This window comes from Danio rerio, chromosome 20 (assembly GCF_052040795.2).
Source record: "Danio rerio strain M-AB ecotype USA chromosome 20, GRCz13ab, whole genome shotgun sequence".
In the NCBI taxonomy this organism is placed as follows: domain Eukaryota; kingdom Metazoa; phylum Chordata; class Actinopteri; order Cypriniformes; family Danionidae; genus Danio; species Danio rerio.
In genome coordinates, this window is record NC_141040.1 from 58,002,501 (window position 1) to 58,025,985 (window position 23,485).

General features: G+C 35.5%; 1 protein-coding gene and 1 long non-coding RNA gene across 4 annotated transcripts in view; one reads left to right on the plus strand and one right to left on the minus strand.

The window, feature by feature from the left end:
- The window catches only part of slc25a29 (solute carrier family 25 member 29), a 29,496-nt gene extending 9,309 nt beyond the window's left edge, over positions 1–20,187 (minus strand). For 2 of the 3 annotated variants that reach the window (XR_015517945.1, XR_015517944.1), the window contains exons 1-2: positions 19,960–20,187; positions 7,750–7,793 (exon numbers count right to left, since the gene is read on the minus strand). Coding sequence is in view for 1 of the 3 variants with exons in the window: in NM_001030237.1 (NP_001025408.1) it covers positions 7,750–7,793; positions 19,960–19,987 (72 nt within the window). In the remaining 2 variants the exon portion in view is untranslated. 3 annotated transcript variants of the gene reach the window in all.
- Positions 1–23,485, plus strand: part of LOC147839507 (uncharacterized) — a 519,823-nt gene that overhangs the window by 172,026 nt on the left and 324,312 nt on the right. The gene's annotated exons all lie outside the window — the stretch shown is intronic.

Genomic DNA, 23,485 nt, shown 5'->3' on the forward strand with positions numbered 1-23,485 from the left:
GCAATTACAAGTGAACCCATATGAGGGCAGTATTGCACGCGGTAGAAAATATAATAGCAGTGCAAATTAATTTGACTTGTAAATTTGACTTAATACTATTTAAAAAAAATCTGTTTTGTGTTAATGTGACATGTTTCTGTCCGATATTACATTCCATGCATACTGCCACTATAAATAAAAGTAGCTTTTTAGGGAATTTGACATGTGGCCCTTCGTTTGCAAAACTTGGTGTGGCCCTCGGGTCTAAAAAGTTTGCCCACCACTGTATTAGATCATATAGAGTGGGGGAAATAAGTATTGAACACGTCAGCGTTTTTCTCAGAAAACAGATTTCTAAAGGTGCCGTTGACTTGAACTTTACCCCAGATGTTGATAACAACCAAAGAAATCCATATATGCAAAGAAAAACAAAACTAAGTAGTTTACAAATGAAGTTCTGTGTGATAAAATTAAGCATCTCCAAGCTGCCAGCATTAAAAAAGCTTCCTATATAAAGGAAGGCTGGGAGATTAATTAAAAAGTAATTAAAATCGACATTCAAATCCAACAACAGAACTAATTTTTCCAATTACTATCCCTTCGGTAAGTGGAGTCATGTGACCTCGCTTAGTTAAGGCTAATTTATTCTTATTATATTCTGATATTATACTTCTGCCAAATACACACGCACAGTCCGGCACAGCCTTCGCATAACCGCACACCTCTTAAAAGAAATTTGCGCAAGTTTTGTGATTGGTTGGTTGGGTATCGGTGATGAGGGTGAGCGGTGAGGAGAGCCACATTACAGGGAATGTTTTAATCTCAGTTGTTCAGCATTGATGTTCTATAAATAATCATAGATAATAGATGACGCGTCTCCTTCAATTATTTTAAAATCAAGTAATGCTTCCGTGAAAAAAGCGAGCATATTTACTGTACAAACCTTTTAGTGAACTACAGTACGAGGGCAAAAACATAAAATAAATAAATAAAATAATCGTTTATTAATCGTAATCGAGTTCTAGTGTTCAATTAATTTCGATGTTAGGCCAAATTACCCAGCCCTAATATAAAGTATTACACTCTTTCAGTAGTTCAGGGTTTTCTCCTTTTGTCACTTCATTATTATTACAAAAAAAATTCAGATTGTTTATTGGGTTTATTTGTTTTACTGGGTTTTTACCAAAATCTGCTTCAATTCCATGTCAACAGCTCCTTTAGAAATATTATTCCCCGGGAAAAACATGACAGTTTACGCTTTTTTAAATGACATCAGCTTTAAGACGCCTCTCATATGAAGAATGACGCCTCATGCATTGTTTAAGTCTGTGAGAAACTCACACCTGTACAGAGTGTCAAAATCATGATGCTTTCGTGCATCTCGTCTATCAAAACTGAGCTTTATTTTGTATTCTCTATTGGATTCGGTTCAGATGATTGGCTGGGCCATTCTACAGCTTAATTTTCTTTCTCCGAAAGCATTAGAGAGTCTCCTTGGCTGCATTGTGGATCATTGTCTTGCTGAAATAGTTTCATCTTCCTCCTCCTGCTAATGTAGATGATGGACTGAAGCAGCTGATCTTCATTTACACTGAAGAGACATCGGATTGCTGAAGAACTACTGAGAGATTTCAGCTGCTGTCTGGGCTTTCACTATTCAATACGTTCAATACGTCTTTCCAGTGCCATTTTGTATTACTACACTTTATGGATTTCTTTAACATCTGGGGAAAATGTCAAGTCAACGGCACCTTTAGAAATCTGTTTTCTGAGAAAAAAGCTGACGTGTTCAATACTCATTTACCCCACTCTATTTGTACATATACATTAGATATATACAAGATCATATATTCATACATATACATTAGATTAGTCAGTACCAAAGACAAAACTGATTAACTGATCTAACGAAAAACTGAGGATCAGTCCAAAAATGAAACAGGAAAAATCAAAACAAACATAAAAATAAAGCCGCATGATATTAGAAAAATCGTATATTGAGATATTTAGCTTTTCTGCGATGTATATTGCAATATACTGTAGCTATCTAACCTGAATAGCACTATTTGTAAATAATTTGTGGTTTAATTCTCACTATTATCAAACCATTAATAAGATCGTGCAGATTATGTGCTTTATAAGTACTGATAAGCAGCCAAAATCTCAATAACATGCATGCTATTAAGGTAATAATGAGAATTAGTGCCGGATGATTCTGCAGAGGAGTGAATCATAATAAATCACAAGCAGAGAAATGCAATAAAGCAAAGGTAAAAGTGCTTTATGGATTTGTAAATGTACTCTAAAGCGGTGGTCCCTAACCACCGGGCCGCGGACCGGTACCTGTCCGTGGAACAATTGGTACCGGGCCACATAAGAAATCATACATTATTTCTGTAGAAAATATTCCCCCCACGACTTGGTTTCTTCCACTCACCCCCGCCATCTCTCGTGAAATGGACTATGCCAAAATCCACCATGGAGCGGGAAGAATGATCGCTAGAATATTGCTCAGTGGTGGTTGTTGATAGTTTAAAGTTACAAAACAGGTGTTATAGAGTGCAAATCAGCAAAGCATTTAAGGACTGTGCATATATGTGTGCGTGCATCGCTAAGTAAGTACTCAAAATCATTGCAATATGTATCTATATGGAGTTTCACATAATCATACTCATTAGGGCTGTAACATGCCAATGCACACATTTAATTCGGCTATATTATTGTTAATATGTTCGTCAGTTAAAATGTTTGGCACAGATGTAATGTATTTGATGCATATAAACCTTGATTGAAACGATTGAAACATAATCAGACCGCGATAGTGCAACTAGCGCATGCGCACAGAGTTGTTCATGATTAACCTGGATGCACGAGCGCACCCCAACCTATCCCCCCCGTGACATCGATGCTCAAACCATTTATTGTGCATAATTGTATATTGTGCGAATCAAATTTGATCAAAATGTTGACGTTGCAAAAACGTGTTTGAATTAAATGCATTTATTTAAATTCCTAAAGACACTCAGTGACTAAACTCTTAATTAATGCATATAACTAAACTGATTTGTTTAAATGCTTCAACATATATAGTCTACATTCTACATGAGAAATGGATGAAAACATTCATTTATACTGAGCGCTGTAAATGCATTGAGTGCAATAGCAAACTGCTCAAGATACAAGAGTGAAAGCGCAGAGTGAAACTGAGCTGATGTTCAGTGGGTGAAGAGCAGCTCTGCTTATGGGAAAAAAAATCAAACCACAGATTCACACCACGCAAAAACTGGAGTCATCTACTGCACATTTCACTCTGCTTTTAGGTCAACTGTGAGACCTTTATGTTACTGTATAAATTAGATTTAGTTTACAAATTACAAATCAACAGGGAGTAAATGAATTAAAAGTAAAGTTTATCAAGCTTTAAATAGTGCTGTCAAATTATTAATTGCATTAAAGTCTGTTATTATATACATCTAAAATATTAATATATATTTTGTAGAAAAGGATATATAGATATTTCTGTTTTATTAAGTGTTTCTGTGCGGTGTATATTTATCATGCATATATAAATACACACAAACACACAAAAAAAAAAAAAAAAAAAAAAAAAAAAATCACCATAAAAAATATCTATATATATTTTTTTTAACATGAACAATCTAATATATAAAATAAAACATACAAAATATACGTATGCATGTGTTTGTCTATAAACACTTTATATATTTATGTTTACATAAATGTGTGAGTTTTTGTTTGTGTTTTTCAACACATTTCTAATCATAATAGTGTTAATAACTCATTTTTAACTGTGTTCTTTTGTCTTTGTCATGATGACAGTAAATAATATTAGACTAGATATTCTTCAAGACACTTCTATACAGCTTAAAGTGACATTTAAAGGCTTCACTAGGGTAATTAGGGTAAAGTTAGGGTAATTCGGGTAATCAGTGGTTTGTTCTGGAGACAATCCAACACAAATATTGCTGAAGGGAGCTAATAATATTGACCTTAAAATGGCTTTAAAACTGCTTTTATTCTAGCTAAAATAAAACAAATACGACTTTCTCCAGAAGAAAAAAAATATTAGAGGAAATACTGTAAAAAATGTAGTAATAAGTCATATATAAAAGAAAAAATAGTGCACAAGAGGCTGGATCATATTACCTTTAACTGTACAGTGAAAAAAATATTTTTGCACCAGGTTAAAAATCCTTATTTAAAATGAGCTGAATCAACACAAGGGAAGAAAAATGCATTGTTTATGTTTCATCTACTTAAATGTGTCAAAATTAACTTAAGGTAACTTAATGGCTTTGTGTTGGGCCAACATGAAGGACTTGTGTGGAACTCAGCATTTATTTCAGCGTATATATACAAACAAAACTATATTTTCCTTATCCGAACAGGGCTCTAGTAGTGTAGTTATTTGCAGCATTATATCAGTGGCTTATCTGATATCTGAAGAGTCAGCGGGTTCAACATGAAATGAAGTGAAGAATCACGACTCTCAACAACCTGCTGCGGTACACTTCAGCCAGAAATAGCCCCCATGACTGTTTACAGAGTTTACCGCAGTGTTTCATGCAAAAATCAGCAGCAGATTCAGATGACAGATGTGTAGAGAAAGCAGGAGCATATAAATGAATTGTCACGTCTTATACTGTCATCGATTTACCATTCAGTCATCTATTATTCTTATTCTGTTGAGTATTTACACATAAGTGCAGGGACTGCAGCTGAAAAACAGGCTTTTGACTGATCCTAGTTCATTTTTTGTATTATTAATGTGCACTGTGCAAGTTAAATGAACCTAAACCTAAAATAAAAATATTAATAATTTAGTTTTTATTATTGCAATTTGTACAGCAATGAACATGAATGGATAATAGCAGGAGAGGACAATCATAAAATAAAAGACAATATTTATTATCATTTTATTTATCTATTTTTTCTTTTTCATTTTATTATAGTAGTTATTTACCTTGTATGTTCATTGTTATACTAAATTCCAACAAAAATATTAACTAACTAACAAACAAACAAACAAACTAAATAAACAAATAAAGAAATAAATGAATGAAAGTAGGAGCAATTCAATAATACATATGTCAATTCAACAAATCATACCTTAACATAATCATATCATCAGTGCAGGGACGGATGAAAATAGCCTTTTTTTGTATTATTAATGTGTGTTGTGCCTGTTTAATAAACCTGACAATAAATAAATAAATAAACAAACAAAAACATATAAAATAAAATGCATTTATTGTGTTATTGTACTATGTTAAATCTGTTATGGACCTTGTATGTTCATTGTTATTTAAATTGCAATAAAAGAACAAAGAAAGAAATAAAGAAAAAAAATAAAGAAATGAATAAATAAATATAAACAAACAAACAAACAAATGAATGAATAAATAAGGAAATAAACAAATAAAGAAGTGAATAAATGAATATAATTATAAATAAATAAATAAATAAATAAATAAATAAATAAATAAATAAAAAGCAGGCAGGAGCATTTTAGTACAAGCTTGTATGTTCATTGGTATTCAAATTGCAATAACAGAACAAATAAATGATTAAAGAATTAAATAAATGTATTATTATATTTTGTTTCTCATTGTATTATTGTGCTCCTGTTATGGCCCTTGTATGCTCATTGTTATTAAAATGCAATAAAAGAACAAATACATACATGAATAAATATATAAAGAAACGAATAAATAAATAAACAAACAAACAAACAAATAAATAAATGATAAAATAAATGAATAAATAAATGAATGAATGTGTATATATATATATATATATATATATATATATATATATATATATATATATATATATATATATATATATATATATATATATATATATATATAAAAAATGAATAAATAAATGAACAAACAAAACAAATAAATAAATAAAAAGCAAGCAGGAGCACTTCAATAACACAAGCTTGTATGTTCATTCAAATTGCAATAACAGAACAATTAACAGAATAAATAATAATAATAATAAAAAAATTCCTTGTATTACTGTGTTATTGCCCTTGTACAGTATGTTCATTGTTGTTCAAATTGCAATATAATAACAATCAAATAAATAAGTAAATAAACAAAAGCAGGAGCACTTCAATAACACAAGCTGATCAACACATCAGTGCAGGGACTGCAGATGAAAAATAGGCTTTTAACACATTATTGCAGCTTTTCTCAATGGCTTTGGGGCGTTTCTCAAAACACTGTTTACTTTTGCACAACAGTTCATGCATTTCTCAAAACAGTTATTACAAACTGCAAAACCTAGATAACCTGCAGAAGTGTGTCACATGCTCAAAATGGAGAGCTCGTTCCTCAAAAACAAGTATTGATGTCAATGAAAGTGTCAGTGTCATCAAGATGAAGAGTCCTGACACCACTGTTTATGAACAAGATAGTCAAATGGCTTTGTCATGTTTTCATTATGTAATCAGTTTACTCTACATTATTTCCAACGCAAACAAGTCAGATTTTGGTGACACTTCCTGAAAATGCTCAAGACAGCACTGTATACTCTCTGCACAGCCATTTGAACACTACAGTAAAGTTAGACATCACTGCATTTAGTGAGATATCCGAGTACAACACACTGAATATGTATGTTTCACATGTTTACAGCATTTGCTCTTTGCAATTCCAATTTATTCGAAGCATTCAGTATGTCATCGTCCGTCAGCGATGGCCAATAGACAACATGGTGCTGAGCCGGCATTGCCAATCCTCCACCCTGCCCCCCTCGCGAAAAACACACACTCAGGCCCCGTTTACACTAATACGTCTCAGTATTAAAATGGCATTTTAGAATGAAAATGATCCACATCCACACCGTGTTTTACCCAGCATTACTGAACAGCCCTCCGTACGCTGAAAATGCACATCATGTGACCACATATGCACATCCACACACAGTAATGGGCTCATCTGAGCTCCAGAGAGCAGTGCGTGTCGGACAGTTGATCAAGGATGTACCGCTGGATGGCGTCTCACTATAGTTATTAAACGTGATCTTTAATTCATCTGACGACTCTTCAGCCTTTTGAATCTATCAGTTAACGTGTCACAGCATCACTACACTGCTTCAGTCTTTCCATTTCACACTTGTACTTAGTCATTTTTCTGAAATCCTCAGATACAGTTGGCTGGTTGCTGTTGTTTGTGCACCTTTTTACCAGCCAAATTTGTGGACGCCATTATACCGACACAGATCACTCTGCCTGCGGACACAGTGATTGACAGGTGGTCATTTGTGTGTAGCTTATCTTTATTTATTTATGATTTGCGTATGGGTAAAACAAAGACCATGCGGGTCAGGTAGTTGAAACGGTAGGCTACAAATAATTAATTTGTTATGAAGTAATGAATTACTCATAAATAATTTATTCACCACCACCTATGACGACGATGCCATCGTCCATCGCCATGTTTCACATTAGACATCGTACAATGTAAAACTGGTCGACATCGCCCAACCCTGGTTGGAAGGAATGAGAAACTGCTACTATGATGTGCACAAATGTAAATAGTGTTGTGAGAAAAAGCCAAAGCCACTGAGAAGAACTGGAATATGTATTGTGCCTGTTAAATAAAACTGAAAGTAAATAAACGTTTTCTCCTTCTTTTGTTATTGCCCTTGTATGTTCATCGTTATTCAATTTGCAATACAAAATAAATATAAATAAACGCAGAAGCGCTTCAATAACACAAGCTGATCATTACTGACCTTAACAGTGTCAAACGGATGACCCACCAGCACGCCAGCAGCACCTGCACACAAACAAGGAGATCGATCACCATTTAACATACTAATAAAATTAAATAGTTTAGAATTTCACTCATTTTCAAAACATAAAACAATAAATGCAAATATAGATTCAATTCATATACAGTACATCTATTTATACAACAAATAGTTAAAAAAAAGACTTGTGTGAATTAAAATTAAAACAAAAAATATTTAATAATTTAATCTAATTTAACTCTCTGTTGTTTTAGTTCAAACCTAAAATACTGAACTACAGCAAAAACTGTTTAAAGATTTATTTTCACAGGCGTCATGGTGGTGCAGTGGGCAGCATGATTGCCTCACGGCAAGAAGGTTGGCATTTCTGTGTGGAGTTTGCATGTTCTCCCCGTGTTGGCTTGGGTTTCCTCCACAGTCCAACGACAGGAGCTAAAGGTGAATATGGTAAGCTAAACTGTCCATAGTGTTTGTGTTTGAATGAGAGTGGAAGGGAATCCGCTGTGTAAAACATATGCTGGATGAGTTGGCGGTTCATTCCTCTGTGGCGACCCCAGATTAATAAAGGCACTAAGCCGAAAAGAAAATGAACCAATATTTTCCTGACATTTTTATATATCAGATATAATTAAATATTTATAATTAATTATTTTTCTTTTTTTTCAGTTTATTGCTGTACTAAACTATAAACAAACTTTATATGACCAATTTAAAATGTTTATTATAAGATTGCAATTAGTAAAAAAAAGACTAAAATTAGAATCAATTTAAATTAAAACAGAAAATATCAAAAGAATTTAAACTAGTGTGTGTGTGTGTGTGTGTGTGTGTGTGTGTGTGTGTTTTTGTGACATATCAGGACACAAATCTGTATAAGACATGGGTATGACAAAAAGGAGGTGAAATATGAGGACATTGGTGACGTCCTCATTTCTCAAAATGCTTAGAAATTCCACAGGATGAGTTTAATCAGAGTAAAGCTGCACACAGTCTCCTGTGATGGTTGGGTTTAGGGGTGGGGTGCGGTGAGGGCAATTCAATTTACTGTTTTAACAGTATAAAATGAATGGAAACATGTAATGTACCCACTTTTCACAAAAACAAACGTGTGTGTGTGTGTGTGTGTGTGTGTGTGTGTGTGTGTGTGTGTGTGTGTGTGTGTGTGCGTGTGCGTGTGCGTGTGTGTGTGTGTAAAATTGTCTTTTATACATTTTTATTTGCTATGTTGTATTTCAGTCACAAGATCCTCAAAGAAAATAGAACATTTTTAACCGATTAATTAATCAATCAATCAACTACAGTGATAGATGAATCGATTATTAAAACACACCAGCAGTATTTCTATCATTTCTATAATGATCACTGGATTTGAGTCATAATAACAGTAGTCTGATTTGGATCATTTAGAGATGCATGTGAATCTGTCATGAGTTTTCCATTCCTCAGATGATCTCAGTTTCTGACTGATATTAGGTTACATTTACATAACATTACATTACAGCAGAGAGTGAAGGCGTGGGTCAGACGGACCAATCAAAACAGCAGTCAACAGGTTTGCAGAACGATGACGAAGATGTTGCGCAAACACACACAGAGCAAAAGAGAGATCTACACTATATATATATATATATATATATATATATTCACAACAGTCTGACTGACTGAGTGTTCGTTCACCTGTTTTATCATCTTCATCAGTCAGTCATGTCCAACTGTTAATCAATTCAGCAATCTGTAATTGTTTGTGAAAAATATTTTTTAAATATTATCATTCATTTATTCATTTGTCTTAGTCTCTTATTTTTTGCGGTCACCACAGCGGAATGAACCACTAACTATTCCAGCATATGTTTTAGGCATATGCCCTTCCAGCTGCAACCCAGTACTGGAAAACACACTTATTCACAACTCGTATACTACGGCCAATTCAGTTTATCAATTTCCCTATAGCGCTTGTGGATTTGTGGGGGAAACCGGAGTACCAGGAGGAAACCCACACCAACATGTGGAGAACATGCAAACTCCACACAGAAATGCCAACTGGCCCAGCTCGGACTAGAACCAGCAACCTTCTTGCTGTGAGGCGACAGTGCTAACCAATATGCCACAAAAATTATCATTTATTCATTCATTCTTTTTTCAGCTTAATCCCTTTATTCCTCAGGGGTCGCCACAGTGGAATTTATTCAGAATATGTTTATCGCAACGGATGCTCATCTAGCTGCAACCCATCACTGGGAAACACCCACACACTACGGACAATTTAGCTTGCTTACTTTCCCTATAGCGTATGAGTTTGGACTGTGGGGGAAACTGGAGCACCCGAAGGAAACCCACACCAACAAGAGAAGAACATGCAAACTCCACACAAACAACATGCAAACTCCACACGAAAATTATAACTGACCCAGCCAAGGCTTGAACCAGCGAGCTTCTTGCTGTGAGGCGATCGTGCTGACCACTGCGCCACCATAACACCCATGCCACAGAAATATTATAATTTAATAATATTATTAAATAAATAAAATATGAATAAATAAATAAATGAATGAAGCTTTAAAAAAAAACATGTCCCTTGTAGCCGTCTGAAATAAAATGACAATAAAAGTGTTTACGTTTAGGAACTAGCATTACTAAAAAGTAGTTCTGTCAAACAATTCCAAAATATCCAAAATATAACTTTGCATTTACATGTTTGTTTGTAAATATGTTTATTATATTATTATATTCTGTGCATAATTATGTATGTATTTAAAATACAAATAAATAATAAATTACACATAAATAAATAAATGCAAATAAATAAATAAAAATTCTAAGTATATAACTTACAAATAAACAAAATACAAGTATGAAAATGAATAATATGAAAGTGGTAAAATACAAATAAACAAATCAATTAATAATAAACTTAATAAATAAATAAATAAATAAGTAAAATAATAAAGTACATAAATTGACTATATAAATAAATAAAATACAAATGTATTATTATAAACAAATATTCTGTTCCAGATCTTCCCTTATATCTTTAAATATGAAATTACATATCCATCCATTCATTCATTTTCTTTTTTTGCTTAGTCCCTTTATTAATCGGGGGTCGCCACAGTGGAATGAACCGTCATCTTATCCATCATATGTTTCATGTAGTGGATCCCCTTCCAGCTGCAAAACATCACTGGGAAACATCCATACAAAAAAAATTAATTAATTTAAAAAAAAAAAAAAAAAAAAAATTATATATATATATATATATATATATATATATATATATATATATATATATATATTTTTTTTTTTTTTTTTTTTTTTTTTACGGTATATTCCTCATTTTAAGCTGTTAAGCTGTTATCAATTATTTATTTTTTTATTAAGATTAAATGTGCTCCAGTCTGATCCTTCATTGTCCTGTTAAACAGTGGCTCATAACGACTCCAGCGATTCAACATTCATGAAGCACATTGTGTTCAAGCCTGTGAAATGAAACTGAATCCAGCAGAGTGTGTCCCAGTCCAGACGCTGTGATTGGCTCCTGCAGGGGTGTGTGAGTACGTGTGTACCTCACTGGTTTTTATAGGACAGTTCGGAAGGAGTTATTCTGGGCTCTTCCCGGAAACACATTTCATAGCAGCTTCAACACGGCTGATATTTACATGTGAGAACAGGAGGACTCATCAGAAAGAAGTTGGGATGATGTCTAAAAAGTGGCTTAAAGGGGAGCTTTTGTGCAAAAATGACCTTTATAAGGTAAGTCGTGTGTCAGCAGTGCGTGAATATCCCCAGCAGCCTCTGATGCTTAACATGAACTAATTATGTTTGTTATAATCAGACTTGATGAATGAAACGCTTATAGTGACATTCTCCCTTTGTGTGTCATCAGAGGGGGAAAGCCCCGCCCACTAGAGCCAATCTCTCCCTCATTAGCATAAACAGCAGCCCTGAGTAAGAAGCAGCCGTCTGTCCATTAGCCATTAGATTGTCAGCACTGCTAAAGATAACGTCAGCATGCGAGTGTGTATGAGTGTTTCCCAGTAATGGGTTGCAGCTGAAAGGGCATCGGCTGTTTAAAACATATTGTGGAATAGTTGGCGGTTCATTCCGCTGTAGTGACCCCTGATAAATAAGGGACTAAGCCGAAAGACAATGACTGAATAAATGAACTTCAATCACTGACTTCCTTAAATATTGGTTACTCTTACCTTACTTACATGTGCCTACCAGTCTTACATCACACGTTCTAAATGTCAATGGCACATAAGGTGCATTTGACAGTCACCAAAAGTAAGTGATTGGAGTTTCTAATAAAAAATGAGAAATATTTCTGTTACTAAAACACATGGCTCTGCTTCATAAGACTCGCATTAACCACCTGTCGGCAGTGGTCAGGGAACAACTGACTCACACACAAACACACACCTCTCATAGGATGCTACTGTACAGACTGTATATTAGAGCTGCACAAATAACCGTAAAAAGGTCGCAATCTCGATTCGACCCCTTAGACCAGGGGTTCCCAAACTATGGCCCGCGGGCCATCTGCGGCCCGCAATCAGTTTTGTGGCGGCCCGCGAGGCTTTTTTAAAATATCAATAGAATCTGTCCCGCTATACAAAAATGAACGTAATTCAATAAATAACCACCTGGTGTCGCTATTACATGCATTCAATTAAGTAGCAGTTCTTGTTATGATCTATCTATCTATCTATCTATCTATCTATCTATCTATCTATTTATCTATCTATCTATCTATCTATCTATCTATCTACACACAGTTGAAGTCTGAATTATTAGCCCCTCTTTGATTTATTTCTTCTTTTTAAAATATTTCCCAAATTATGTTTAACAGAGCAAGGACATTTTCACAGTATGTCTGATAATATTTTTTCTTCTGGAGAAAGATTTATTTGTTTTATTTCGGCTAGAATAAAAGCAGTTTTTCATTTTTATGAACCATTTTCAGGTCAAAATTATTAGCCCCTTAAGTCTTCAGAACAAACCATTGTTATAAAATAACTTGCCTAATTACCTTAACTTGACTAGTTAACCTAATTACCCTAGTGAAGCCTTTAAATGTCACATTAAGCTGTATAAAAGTGTTTTGAAAAATATCTAGTCGAATATTATTTACTGTCATCATGGCAAAGATAAAATAAATCAGTTATTAGAAATGAGTTACTAAAACTATTATGATTAGAAATGTGTGGGGAAAAAAATCTCTCCGTTAAAAGAAATTTGGGAAAAAATAAACAGGGGGGCTAATTATTTAGGGGGCTAACAATTCTGACTATATATATATATATATATATATCAATATGCGTGTCTGTGTGATGTATGTCAAATTTGGTCCGGGACAAAATTTTTTTTTTTGCATCTGGCCCTCGGCCCAAAAAGTTTGGACAACCCTGCCTTAGATGATCTTAATCCAGCATTTCTACAATTCTGTCAATCATATTTTCAAGTTCAGGAAAAGAAGCAATGCTGGCCGCACAAGTCTTCACATTGTTTTACATACGTTGTTTAGCAATGTGGACACCTCCAAATGGTGTTGAAAGAGTCGCATGCTGTGTTTATAAAATATAAAATAACAAAAAACAAAGCCTATTGCTGTTTTACCCATGTTTAAGAACAACAATATTATAGCCCACTCATATTAACCTTTATTTTACATCTACAGAATCCTGAGAAAATCCTGATCTTTTTAAATTGCGGTTCTCATTTTAGCCAGAATCGTGCAGCTCTACTGTATATAAATACAAATATATACACACACACATATATATATATACACACACACACATATATATATATATATACACACACACACACGAACACACACGAACACACACACACACACACACACACACACATATATATATATATATATATATATACACATATATATACACACACACACACACACACACACACACACACACACACACACACACACACACACACACACACACACACACACACACACACACACACACTCATGGCTCATAGGTAGGCCCACACGGAATTCCGCAGATTTTAAGCCCATCATTAATTCTGTTTATTTACTTGAGTAAATGTGTGTAAATCTATATTTATTCAGCTTTTAAATTACTTCCAGTCATATTATTGACTAATATGAAAATGTTCATCTGATTTATGTACAATGCAGTTTGTACAGTAATAATAATAATTAATAATAATAATTCCCTACATGTATATATATTGCTTTTCTGGGCACTCAAAGCGCTTTACACAATGGGGGGGGAATCTCCTCATCCACCACCAGTGTGCAGCATTTACCTGGATGACGCGACAGCAGCCATTTTGCGCCAGACCGCACACCAGCTGATTGGTGGAGAGGAGACAGTGATGAAGCCAATAATGATATGGGGATGGTTAGGAGGCCATGATGGACCAAGGCCAATGGGCAAATTTGGCCAGGATGACGGGGTGAAATCACGACTCTTTTTCGAAGGACATCCTGGGATTTTTAACAACCACAGAGAGTCAGGACCTCGGTATAACGTCTCCTGCGAAAGACGGCGCTCACTGAGCATTATAGAGGCCGCTTTACTAAACTGGGGCATAAGGACCCACACAGACCGCAGGTTGGGCGCCCCCTGCTGGCCTCACTAACACCACTTCCGACAGCAACATAGCTTTCCCATGTGGTCTCCCATCCAGGTACTGACCAGGCGCAGCCCTGCTTAGCTTCAGTGGGCGACCATGTGAGAGTTGCAGAGAGCTAGCTGCCGGCTAATATTTTCTGTCTTTTAGTAGACATAATATGAGAGACTTGCTTTGTTTACCAAATAAAGTGAATCTAATTGGATTTGCATTTTAAACATTAAATACATGTTTTTATTTCACATATTAAGGTTTTAGCTATGATACTACCAAAATAATACTGCAGAAATTTGCTGATTTTTACCAAAATTCTCAACAGAAATAGCAAATAATGTTTGCAGATTCCGTCTGACCCTATAGGACGCTGCTGTACAGACTGTATAATCTCTCCCTCCGCTCCTAAAACCAACCCTCACCAGAAAAAATCTGCATTTTTACATTTTCAAAATACGCCATTCTTTCTGATTTGTTTACACAAGTCGCCATGAATTTGTGCGTCGCACACACACACACACACACACACACACACACACACACACACACACACACACACACACACACACACACACACACACACACACACACACACACCTCAAGATACAGATCTGAAGCCAATCAAAAGCTGACTGCTTCAATTGATGATGATCTGTAATTGGCTTTTATACATTTTTACTGCCATGTTGTATTTCAGTCACAAGATCCCCAAAAGAAAATGGAAAGTTTAAAAAAGGAGAAAAGAAAGTTTGAGAAGGGAAATTTATCAGATTAATCAATCAAGTCTAGTGGTAGATTAAAGGATTATTAAAATAATCAATAGCTGCAGCCCTTAAAAACAGCCCAAGTCAGTAATGCTATTATAGGACGATAACCGTTTTCAAGGTATACCGCGTTTTGGAAACGTCAAGGTTTTAAAACCGACAAATTTTTCTGTAATACCGTTCCTAAGGCGCGAGTAAGGTTTTTATTAGGGTTGTAACGGTATGAATTTTTCACGGTATGATAATCGTCTAAAACAATACCACGGTTTGACGGTTTCGCGGTATACGGTATGTTACAAATGTTACAAAATAATAGAACAGTGAAGCAAATTTGACTTTTTCCAAATAATATATTTTTAGTTACTATAAACAACACCACTAACAATGAACAAATAAAAATAAGAAAATAATAAATAATGTGTCAAAGTCCAAATAAAGTCCAAATAAACATGGTGCAAATCCTCAGTAAAAAAATAGATATAAATATTTACTATACTATAAATAGTTACATAACGAAACTAGATTCAATATGGAACATCCTTAGGTTTTATGTGCCAGCATGGATATGGTTGTCTGTGGATATGGATTTGGATATGGTTGTCTGCAATGCAGACAAACAGCTGCACCTTCATTTGTGTCTTTTGAAAACAGCAAGAGCAGCAGTTCGTCTTTGCTGTGTCACTGTTTTGTCATGTTTCTGTGCTGCTGTGCATGCAAAAGTACTTAGTATGAGAATTATTTCATGCAAAACTTTTTTTTTGCGTTTTATTTAGCCGCGCATAAATGTATGCCTATCTCTCATTCTGTGTTGTTCAAAAAGCTTGGTCCACAAACAAAAGTGAAACCTATGCTTATTGGTTGTGATATAGCGAGTTTGAACCAATCTGGGCATGGAGGAGGGACAATGCATCAATGTATTATGTCTGATTTGTCCGGAGACACAGTGACGAGCGTTTCTTTGTCAAATCAGCGTTGTCAAATGTTGATGACGTAACCGCACTGATTCCGGAGCCTCTGAAAGTCCGAGAATGTTATGTGATACAGCACTGGAAAGCTGAGATTCTCTTCTTTATGCCAATCTTTGAATTGTATGAATCGGATCAGCGGATCAAAAGTTATTAAACATTTAAGAGCAATACTTATTTTTAGCCGCGGGCGGCTGTCTCGGTCTTTAAGGGTTAAAACCGTTGATATGCAATTGTTCATGGTATGATAATCGTGCACGTTCAAATCGTGGTAAACCGTCATACCGGTATATTGTTACAACCCTAGTTTTTATTTACGTTTTTACAACAACAGTATCTCCCTTTTTAAATTGTGAAGAAATCAGTTTTTGAAACTAATGAAGACAGCAGAAGTCAGTGATTCATTTGATTTATTTAGCCTGACATGTTTACTGATCCAAAATATATCGTATTTAAAAGGGAAAAAGTTTTTGTTTTTCACCCAGACATTTAAATAGAACATATATAAGAGCAGTAATCACAATACCGTGAAACCCTGATATTTTTATCTAAGGTTATCATACCGTCAGAATCTTATACTGACCCATGCCTAGTTGCTACAATGTTCAATCTTTATCACAAAGTCATAATAACAGATTCAGACCTGAAGATAATCAAAAGCTGAATCTTCACCTGCATCATTTAATGATTAATACATAAATAAACAAGACCAGTTATGACTACAGTAGCACCACAATACAATTTACAATAAACAATGTGGTTTACATATAATTAGTACAATTAAACTTTAGCAATGGGTTTGTCTATCCTTTATCCAACATTAGCCTACAACAACCCACTGGGGTGTTATTGCAACCCAGCATTGAGTCAAATGTGGATTTTCATTCATTCATTCATTTTCTTTTCAGCTTAGTCTCTTTATTAATCTGTGGTCGCCACAGCAGAATGATCCTCCAACTTATCCAGCATATGTTTCACGCAGTGTATGCCCTTTAAGCTGCAACCCATCACTGGGAAACATCCATGCACACTTGTTCACACACATTCACTACATGTAATTTAGCTTACCCAATTCACCTGTACCGCATGTCTTTGGACCTGTGGGGAAAATTGGAGCACCCAGGGGAAACCCACGCCAACACAGGGAGAACATGCAAACTCCACACGGAGATGCCAACTGACCCAGCCGGGGCTAGAACCAGCAACCTTCTTGCTGTGAGGCAAATGTACTACCCACTGGGCCACTGTGCAGCCCACATGGATTTTCTATTCAATCTAAATGACACTTTTTAGACACAGCGGTAGGATCTGTCCATATTAAATCCAAAATTAAGTTATAAAAGCCCAGCAACTATTTCAAAATCGACTTTATACACATGAATGATTACTAGGGATGTAACGGTATTGTAAATACCGTCATACCGCAATATTAATTTTTTCCGATATTACCGAAGTCGCATGACTCGGTAAAACTATAGGTCTTCTGAGAAAATTTGCTCAGGCGAATGAAGCGAACGGGAGGTACCGGAAACTACAATTCCCATCAGCCCATGCTTGACCATCATCCCTTGCGGTCTGTTGTCGCTACAGATCCAGTAATGCGGAAATGGAGTGTGCTGCTAGAAGCGGGGATGAAAAAGAGCTGGAAAACTCTAAAGCGGGTGTTGTCGCCGCGCGCGTACTGAATAGCGGTGTTGTTGCGCGAGTTCTTATCAGCTGTGTTGCCGCGCGCGTACTGAAAAGCGGTGTTGTCTCGCGAGTTCTTATCAGCTGTGTTGTCGCGCGAGTTCTTATCAGCTGTGTTGTCGCGCGAGTTCTTATCAGCTGTGTTGTCGCGCGAGTTCTTATCAGCTGTGTTGTCGCGCGAGTTCTTATCAGCTGTGTTGTCGCGCGCGTACTGAATAGCGGTGTTGTCAGCACACTGTTCAGATTGATGCAGACATGAGATCTCTATCTTACTCATGGTTTGTCCTCTCAAGTGGGGGTAAGAGAATGCACAACGTTACCCACTGCTGTCAACCTGGGCCAAGTCATATCTCTCTGTCCCAGAAACCTCAGTCCCAAATGAGAGGGTTTTTTCTGTTGCAGGGGACATTGTAAATGCCCAGAGATACCAGCTTTTACCAGATTATATTTATATGATAATTTTCCTTAAAACCCATCTCTATCTAAGTGAGTGAGTGATTAAATGTTGAATGTGATGAGTTTTCAACAATACTAAATTGAAACTTTATTTTTTTTACATGGTTTAATATTTTTTTGTTATTAAAATTGAAGTTCCTGTTTCAAAGCTTACAGATAGACGGCTAATTTGTATGTCATTGACACTTTTGGCAATTTTTTGGAGTATTTTCATAAGTTTTGTTTTTTCCTGTAAATGATTCAATAAATACCGTACCGTGACATTCATACCGAGGTATTACCGTACCGTGAAATTCTGATACCGTTACATCCCTAATGATTACACACTATATTCTATTAGACCCAATGTTAAGTTACCATGAATGATGAATAGATAAATAAATAAGCCCAGTTATGACTACAGTAGCACCACGATACAATTTACAATAAACATTCACTAAATAAAATTAAAAACTCTCCCATAATAGAGAAAAATACTGCACAAAACCTGTCACACACGCTTAATCCATTCAACGCCAAACAGCTTTTAGAATCGGCTCAACTGTTTCTGGCGCCGAATGATACATTGTAACGAATTTTAGAACGTCACGATCAATCAGCAACAATGTGTCAATCAACCAGTTACAATGTAGCATTCTATTGTAGAATTCCATCACGTCACAACAACAGCAAATAGAATACAACAGATGAAGGCTGCATTTACACAAAAACGAACAGGTAAATAAAGAAAAAACACTACAGACAGACAGACAAAGGATAGAGGTAAAGTTGGTTTTATACAGTGAAATCATATTAGCAGCCAATGACTATCAAAGTACAACATTGTCCCCATTAAAATAAACAGTGTTAATGTTGTTTTTAAGTCACATTTGCATGCTAATTCCAATCGAATATTCAAAGTAACATGGTAAACAATATAGAGACCTCTAAATGAACAAATGTGTGAATATAAAACCAACTTCACCTCTATAGACAAATGATCAAGCCTTAACAGTTGAGTTAATATTGTGATTTTAATTTAATTATTACAATAAAACTCTAGCAAAAGGTTTGTCCATATTTCACCCAACGTTAGCTTACAACAACCCAGCCTTTTTCAGAATGTATCGATAAGACAGATGGAGGTATAGACTGATACTGACTTCATATTTACAGTCAAGAGAATCAATAAATAAACCTGCTCTCCATCACGTGTCCTGCGTGACGTGGCTTCCTGCTCCACTACAAATAATTCAGCATGTGTGAATCCGATAAAACGTGTGTGAATTACACAACTTTAAAAAACAACAACTCTGGAGTGTTGTAACCCAGCATTGGGTTTTTTCTTCAATCTAAATGACACTTTTTTTAACACCACAGTAGGATGTGTCCATATTAAACCCAACGTTAAGTTATAAAAAAAAACAGCAACTATTTCAAAATCGCCTTTATACACATGCATGATTATAAACTATACGCGTGACCAGACATAAACATGTATAGGATCTGTCCATATTAGACCCAGCGTTTAGTTACAAAACCCAGCATTTGTTTAATAAATTGAAAGAAACTTGCTAATCGACTTTATGATTACACACTACGCGCGTGACCCCGAATGTAAATATACAGACTGTACGTGTGTTAACAGGCTTAACTAGCAGTGCTAATCTACAGTTCAACACCCAGCAGACGTGACTGAGAACTGGTCAGAAAGATGAACCGACCTCCTATGCATCCAGCCAGAAAGTCCATCCCCGCGTCAAGGACTGATTCGGGATCAGTCGAGCTGCTTAATCTGAGTTTATTTCCACAGGCCTGTCCGGTGAGCTGCTGGTGGTTAGTGTAATGTTGGTGCTGCGGTAACTCTGCGCTCACTGAAACTCACTAATCGGCAGTGGAAAATTTCAGCTAGTAGCTCGACTAGCACCTGCTGCTGGCTGGTGTGTATGTATGTATCTTATGTGTGTGTGTGTGTGTTTGATGGGTGTCGGGAGAGGTGTGTGCGCGCACGCCCAATCCAGAGCCGCGGATTTAAAAAGATTCCTGTTCCTCCTATTCGGCGTCACGCGCATGCGCGCTGTGTTCCGCGTTCGCGCTTTGCTGGATTCGGTTGTTAAAGGGCCAGTTCACCCCAAAAAAACGAAATGTGCTCATCATTTAATTTAACACTATTGTGGATTTATGGATCAAAAATTGTATATATATATATATATATATATATATATATATATATATATATATATATATATATATATATATATATATATATAAATTATATTATATATGAAAATTATTTATATATATATATATATATATATATATATATATATATATATATATATATATATATATATATATATGTATATATATATATATACATATATATATATATTTATATATATATATATATATATATATATATATATAAATTATATAATATATGAAAATTATTTATATATATATATATATATATATATATATATATATATATGTATATATATATATATATACATATATATATATATGTATATATATATATATATATATATATATATATATATATATATATATAATTTTCATATATAATATGATTTATATATATTTTTTTTCTATTTTCATATTTTTATGAAGACTGTACACAATTAGGGTACAACGGTTGTCCTTTGGGTTAGTTTTTACCTGGCAGCTATAAAAACTATTTGTAATAATAACTATTTGTACACCTCAAAAACTACTGACACTCACATCAAAATACACAATAATAATCCGCTGCTTTAACTTTCATGAATACTGTCTTGCTACAAACTTTTTACGCTTCTTCGAGTACTTTTAGCAAATTAGCATATTTAAATCCCCCCTTTACTGAAGTGAGAATCGAGTGCTGTCCACTGAGGGCCCTTTTCCACTGAGTGGTCCAGTACGGTACGGGTCACCTTTATCAGGCTTGCGTTTCCACTGCTAAAAGGGTACCAATGGTGCTCTTTTGGTGGACGTGGTGTACGACAGAAAGTTTCAGTCAATGTAATTTTTGCACAAGAAAATGCTGTACATTCACATATGATAGAAGCACTTCTCACAAAACAGATGCTGTATACACATAAATACAAGTGTATAAATGTTTATTACTTACTTTTCCATGAACATAATTACAATGTAACTGCAGATCAATGACAGTGCGAAACAGCCTACTGTAACATCTGCGATTGTATAAAATAAATAAATGAACATATATGAACACATACAGACCCTAACAGTCTCCGATATGTTATTAACAACAGGAGAACCACACACAGCAGACATTTAGTCCTTATTTAGGTTTAAAAACAACAGGAAATATAGCCCACTGTCAGAGCAAACCTCTCATCTGTGTCTGTAATCTTCAGCAGCACATGTAGCCTCTTGTTAGAAAGTAACTCCATCATTCTAAGTTCATAATAGTCCAGAAGGTGACAATAAGAGTTAAACATGGCAGTTTGTTCATCTTTCAGGTTGCAGACGCGTCATTTGCTGCTGTTTTTTCTGGCTTCTCCTTTGTTTTTTCGCGCTTCACTCTCGCGTTTGTTTCTTTCTGACAGGATCGAATATCAATGCGCTTCAATGATCATGCGCACGTTATTAATATGACCTTAAAAAGTTTGTTATTTTAGATATATAGGCGTGCGGCGAGCTCTCTGGAGAAAGTGAAACCGCACTTGCACTTTTAGACGGGTTTGTAAAATAACAACAGGACATGGCAGATTTTGTTCTTCTTGGCTTTGTGGCTGTTCATCAAGACAGAGACAAGGTTTGTTTGAGCTCGGGTCGACCATGGCTTGTTATTATATGTATATATTATTACAGTGTAATGTCTCGGCTGTGTATTTAAAACATGGCGGTTCCTTTGTTTTCATTCTAACTTTTTGTTTGAGCGAATGACGTATCTCTGTAAACCAATAGCGTTCAGCTGCGCGTCTAGCTCCACATTTTGATAACCTTGACCAAAAAGTGTCACGGTACAGTTCGGTTCGGTACGCCTTTTGACAGTGGAAACAGCCATAAAAGTGTACCGAACCAGACCAGGAAACGTGCCATGAGTGAACACATCTCAAGAATAAAAAAAGAACAGTTTTTAAATAAATTGCAATAAAATAAAAGTAATAAAGGGGCTTTGAAAATTGAATTAGCTTATAAAAGTCCAGAAAAGAAATAAGCTTAACGCCCCATTCACACGGGGCTTCAGCGTCAATGCTTGACTGAAGGCGTGTCTGAAGTCGGGGCTGAAGCGATCGTCATAGCAGCATCAGCCAATGAAATTCAGCCAGCAAGAGGCCACTGTCTAGCTGGTGTATTTGCATACAGCGATCTGATTGGTTGATGCTTCCGTCGGCGCTTGAACAGTTGAGCTAGTCCCAACTTCTGCAGCGAGCAACGACTCTGAAGCGGCGCCCACGGATCCACAATGCAGTTTGGCAACGCCCGACGTCATCCATTCAAAGTGAATGGGAAGCATTGACGCTGACGCCCCATGTGAATGGGACGTAAGGGCTTTTTTAATCATTCGCCAGTTTTACAGGTTTGCAAAGAAGTTTTACCTCATTCAACCGCTGATTGAAGGAGTAGATTTGAACCATCTGTATTTGTGAATAACTCATTTTCCCAAACAAAATAGAACATTAACAGCAAATTGAAACTCTTTGTTTTCAAGGAAGATACCAAACTTGTCTTTAAATGAGGGGAGGGAAATGTATATTCCTGGACCATAACCACGTCTGTACCTCAGACCAGAAGGGAATACAGACTTTCCTTTAGTCTACCATTCAGTGTTTTACTTCCTGCCCTCAGAACCATGTTATTGAAAACAACCAATACAAAATTATGACAACACAGAGATTAATCTCCCTCAAGCGGTTCTGAACATTTACGAGTTTTTATTCTGTTAAAACACTTCAGAAGGTATTTCATCAAATGTGAAAATGTGTAACCATTGACTTCCAAAGTAAAAAGAAATATTATTAAAGTCAATGGTTTCTAGCTTTCTTCAAAGCATCTTCTTTTGTGTTTAACAGAAGAAAGACAATCATAAAGGTCTGGGACAAGTGAATGTTCCATAAATTAATTTTTGGGTGAACTACCCCTTTAATATTCAAAAGCGTGTTGGACGTATCTCAGGATTGCCATAGGTTGGTGTTTAATATTCAGCGGCCACCCAAGTGATACGACGTTCATCTAATTAATATTCATGAGTACGCCTTCGATGTATCATAAGAGTTC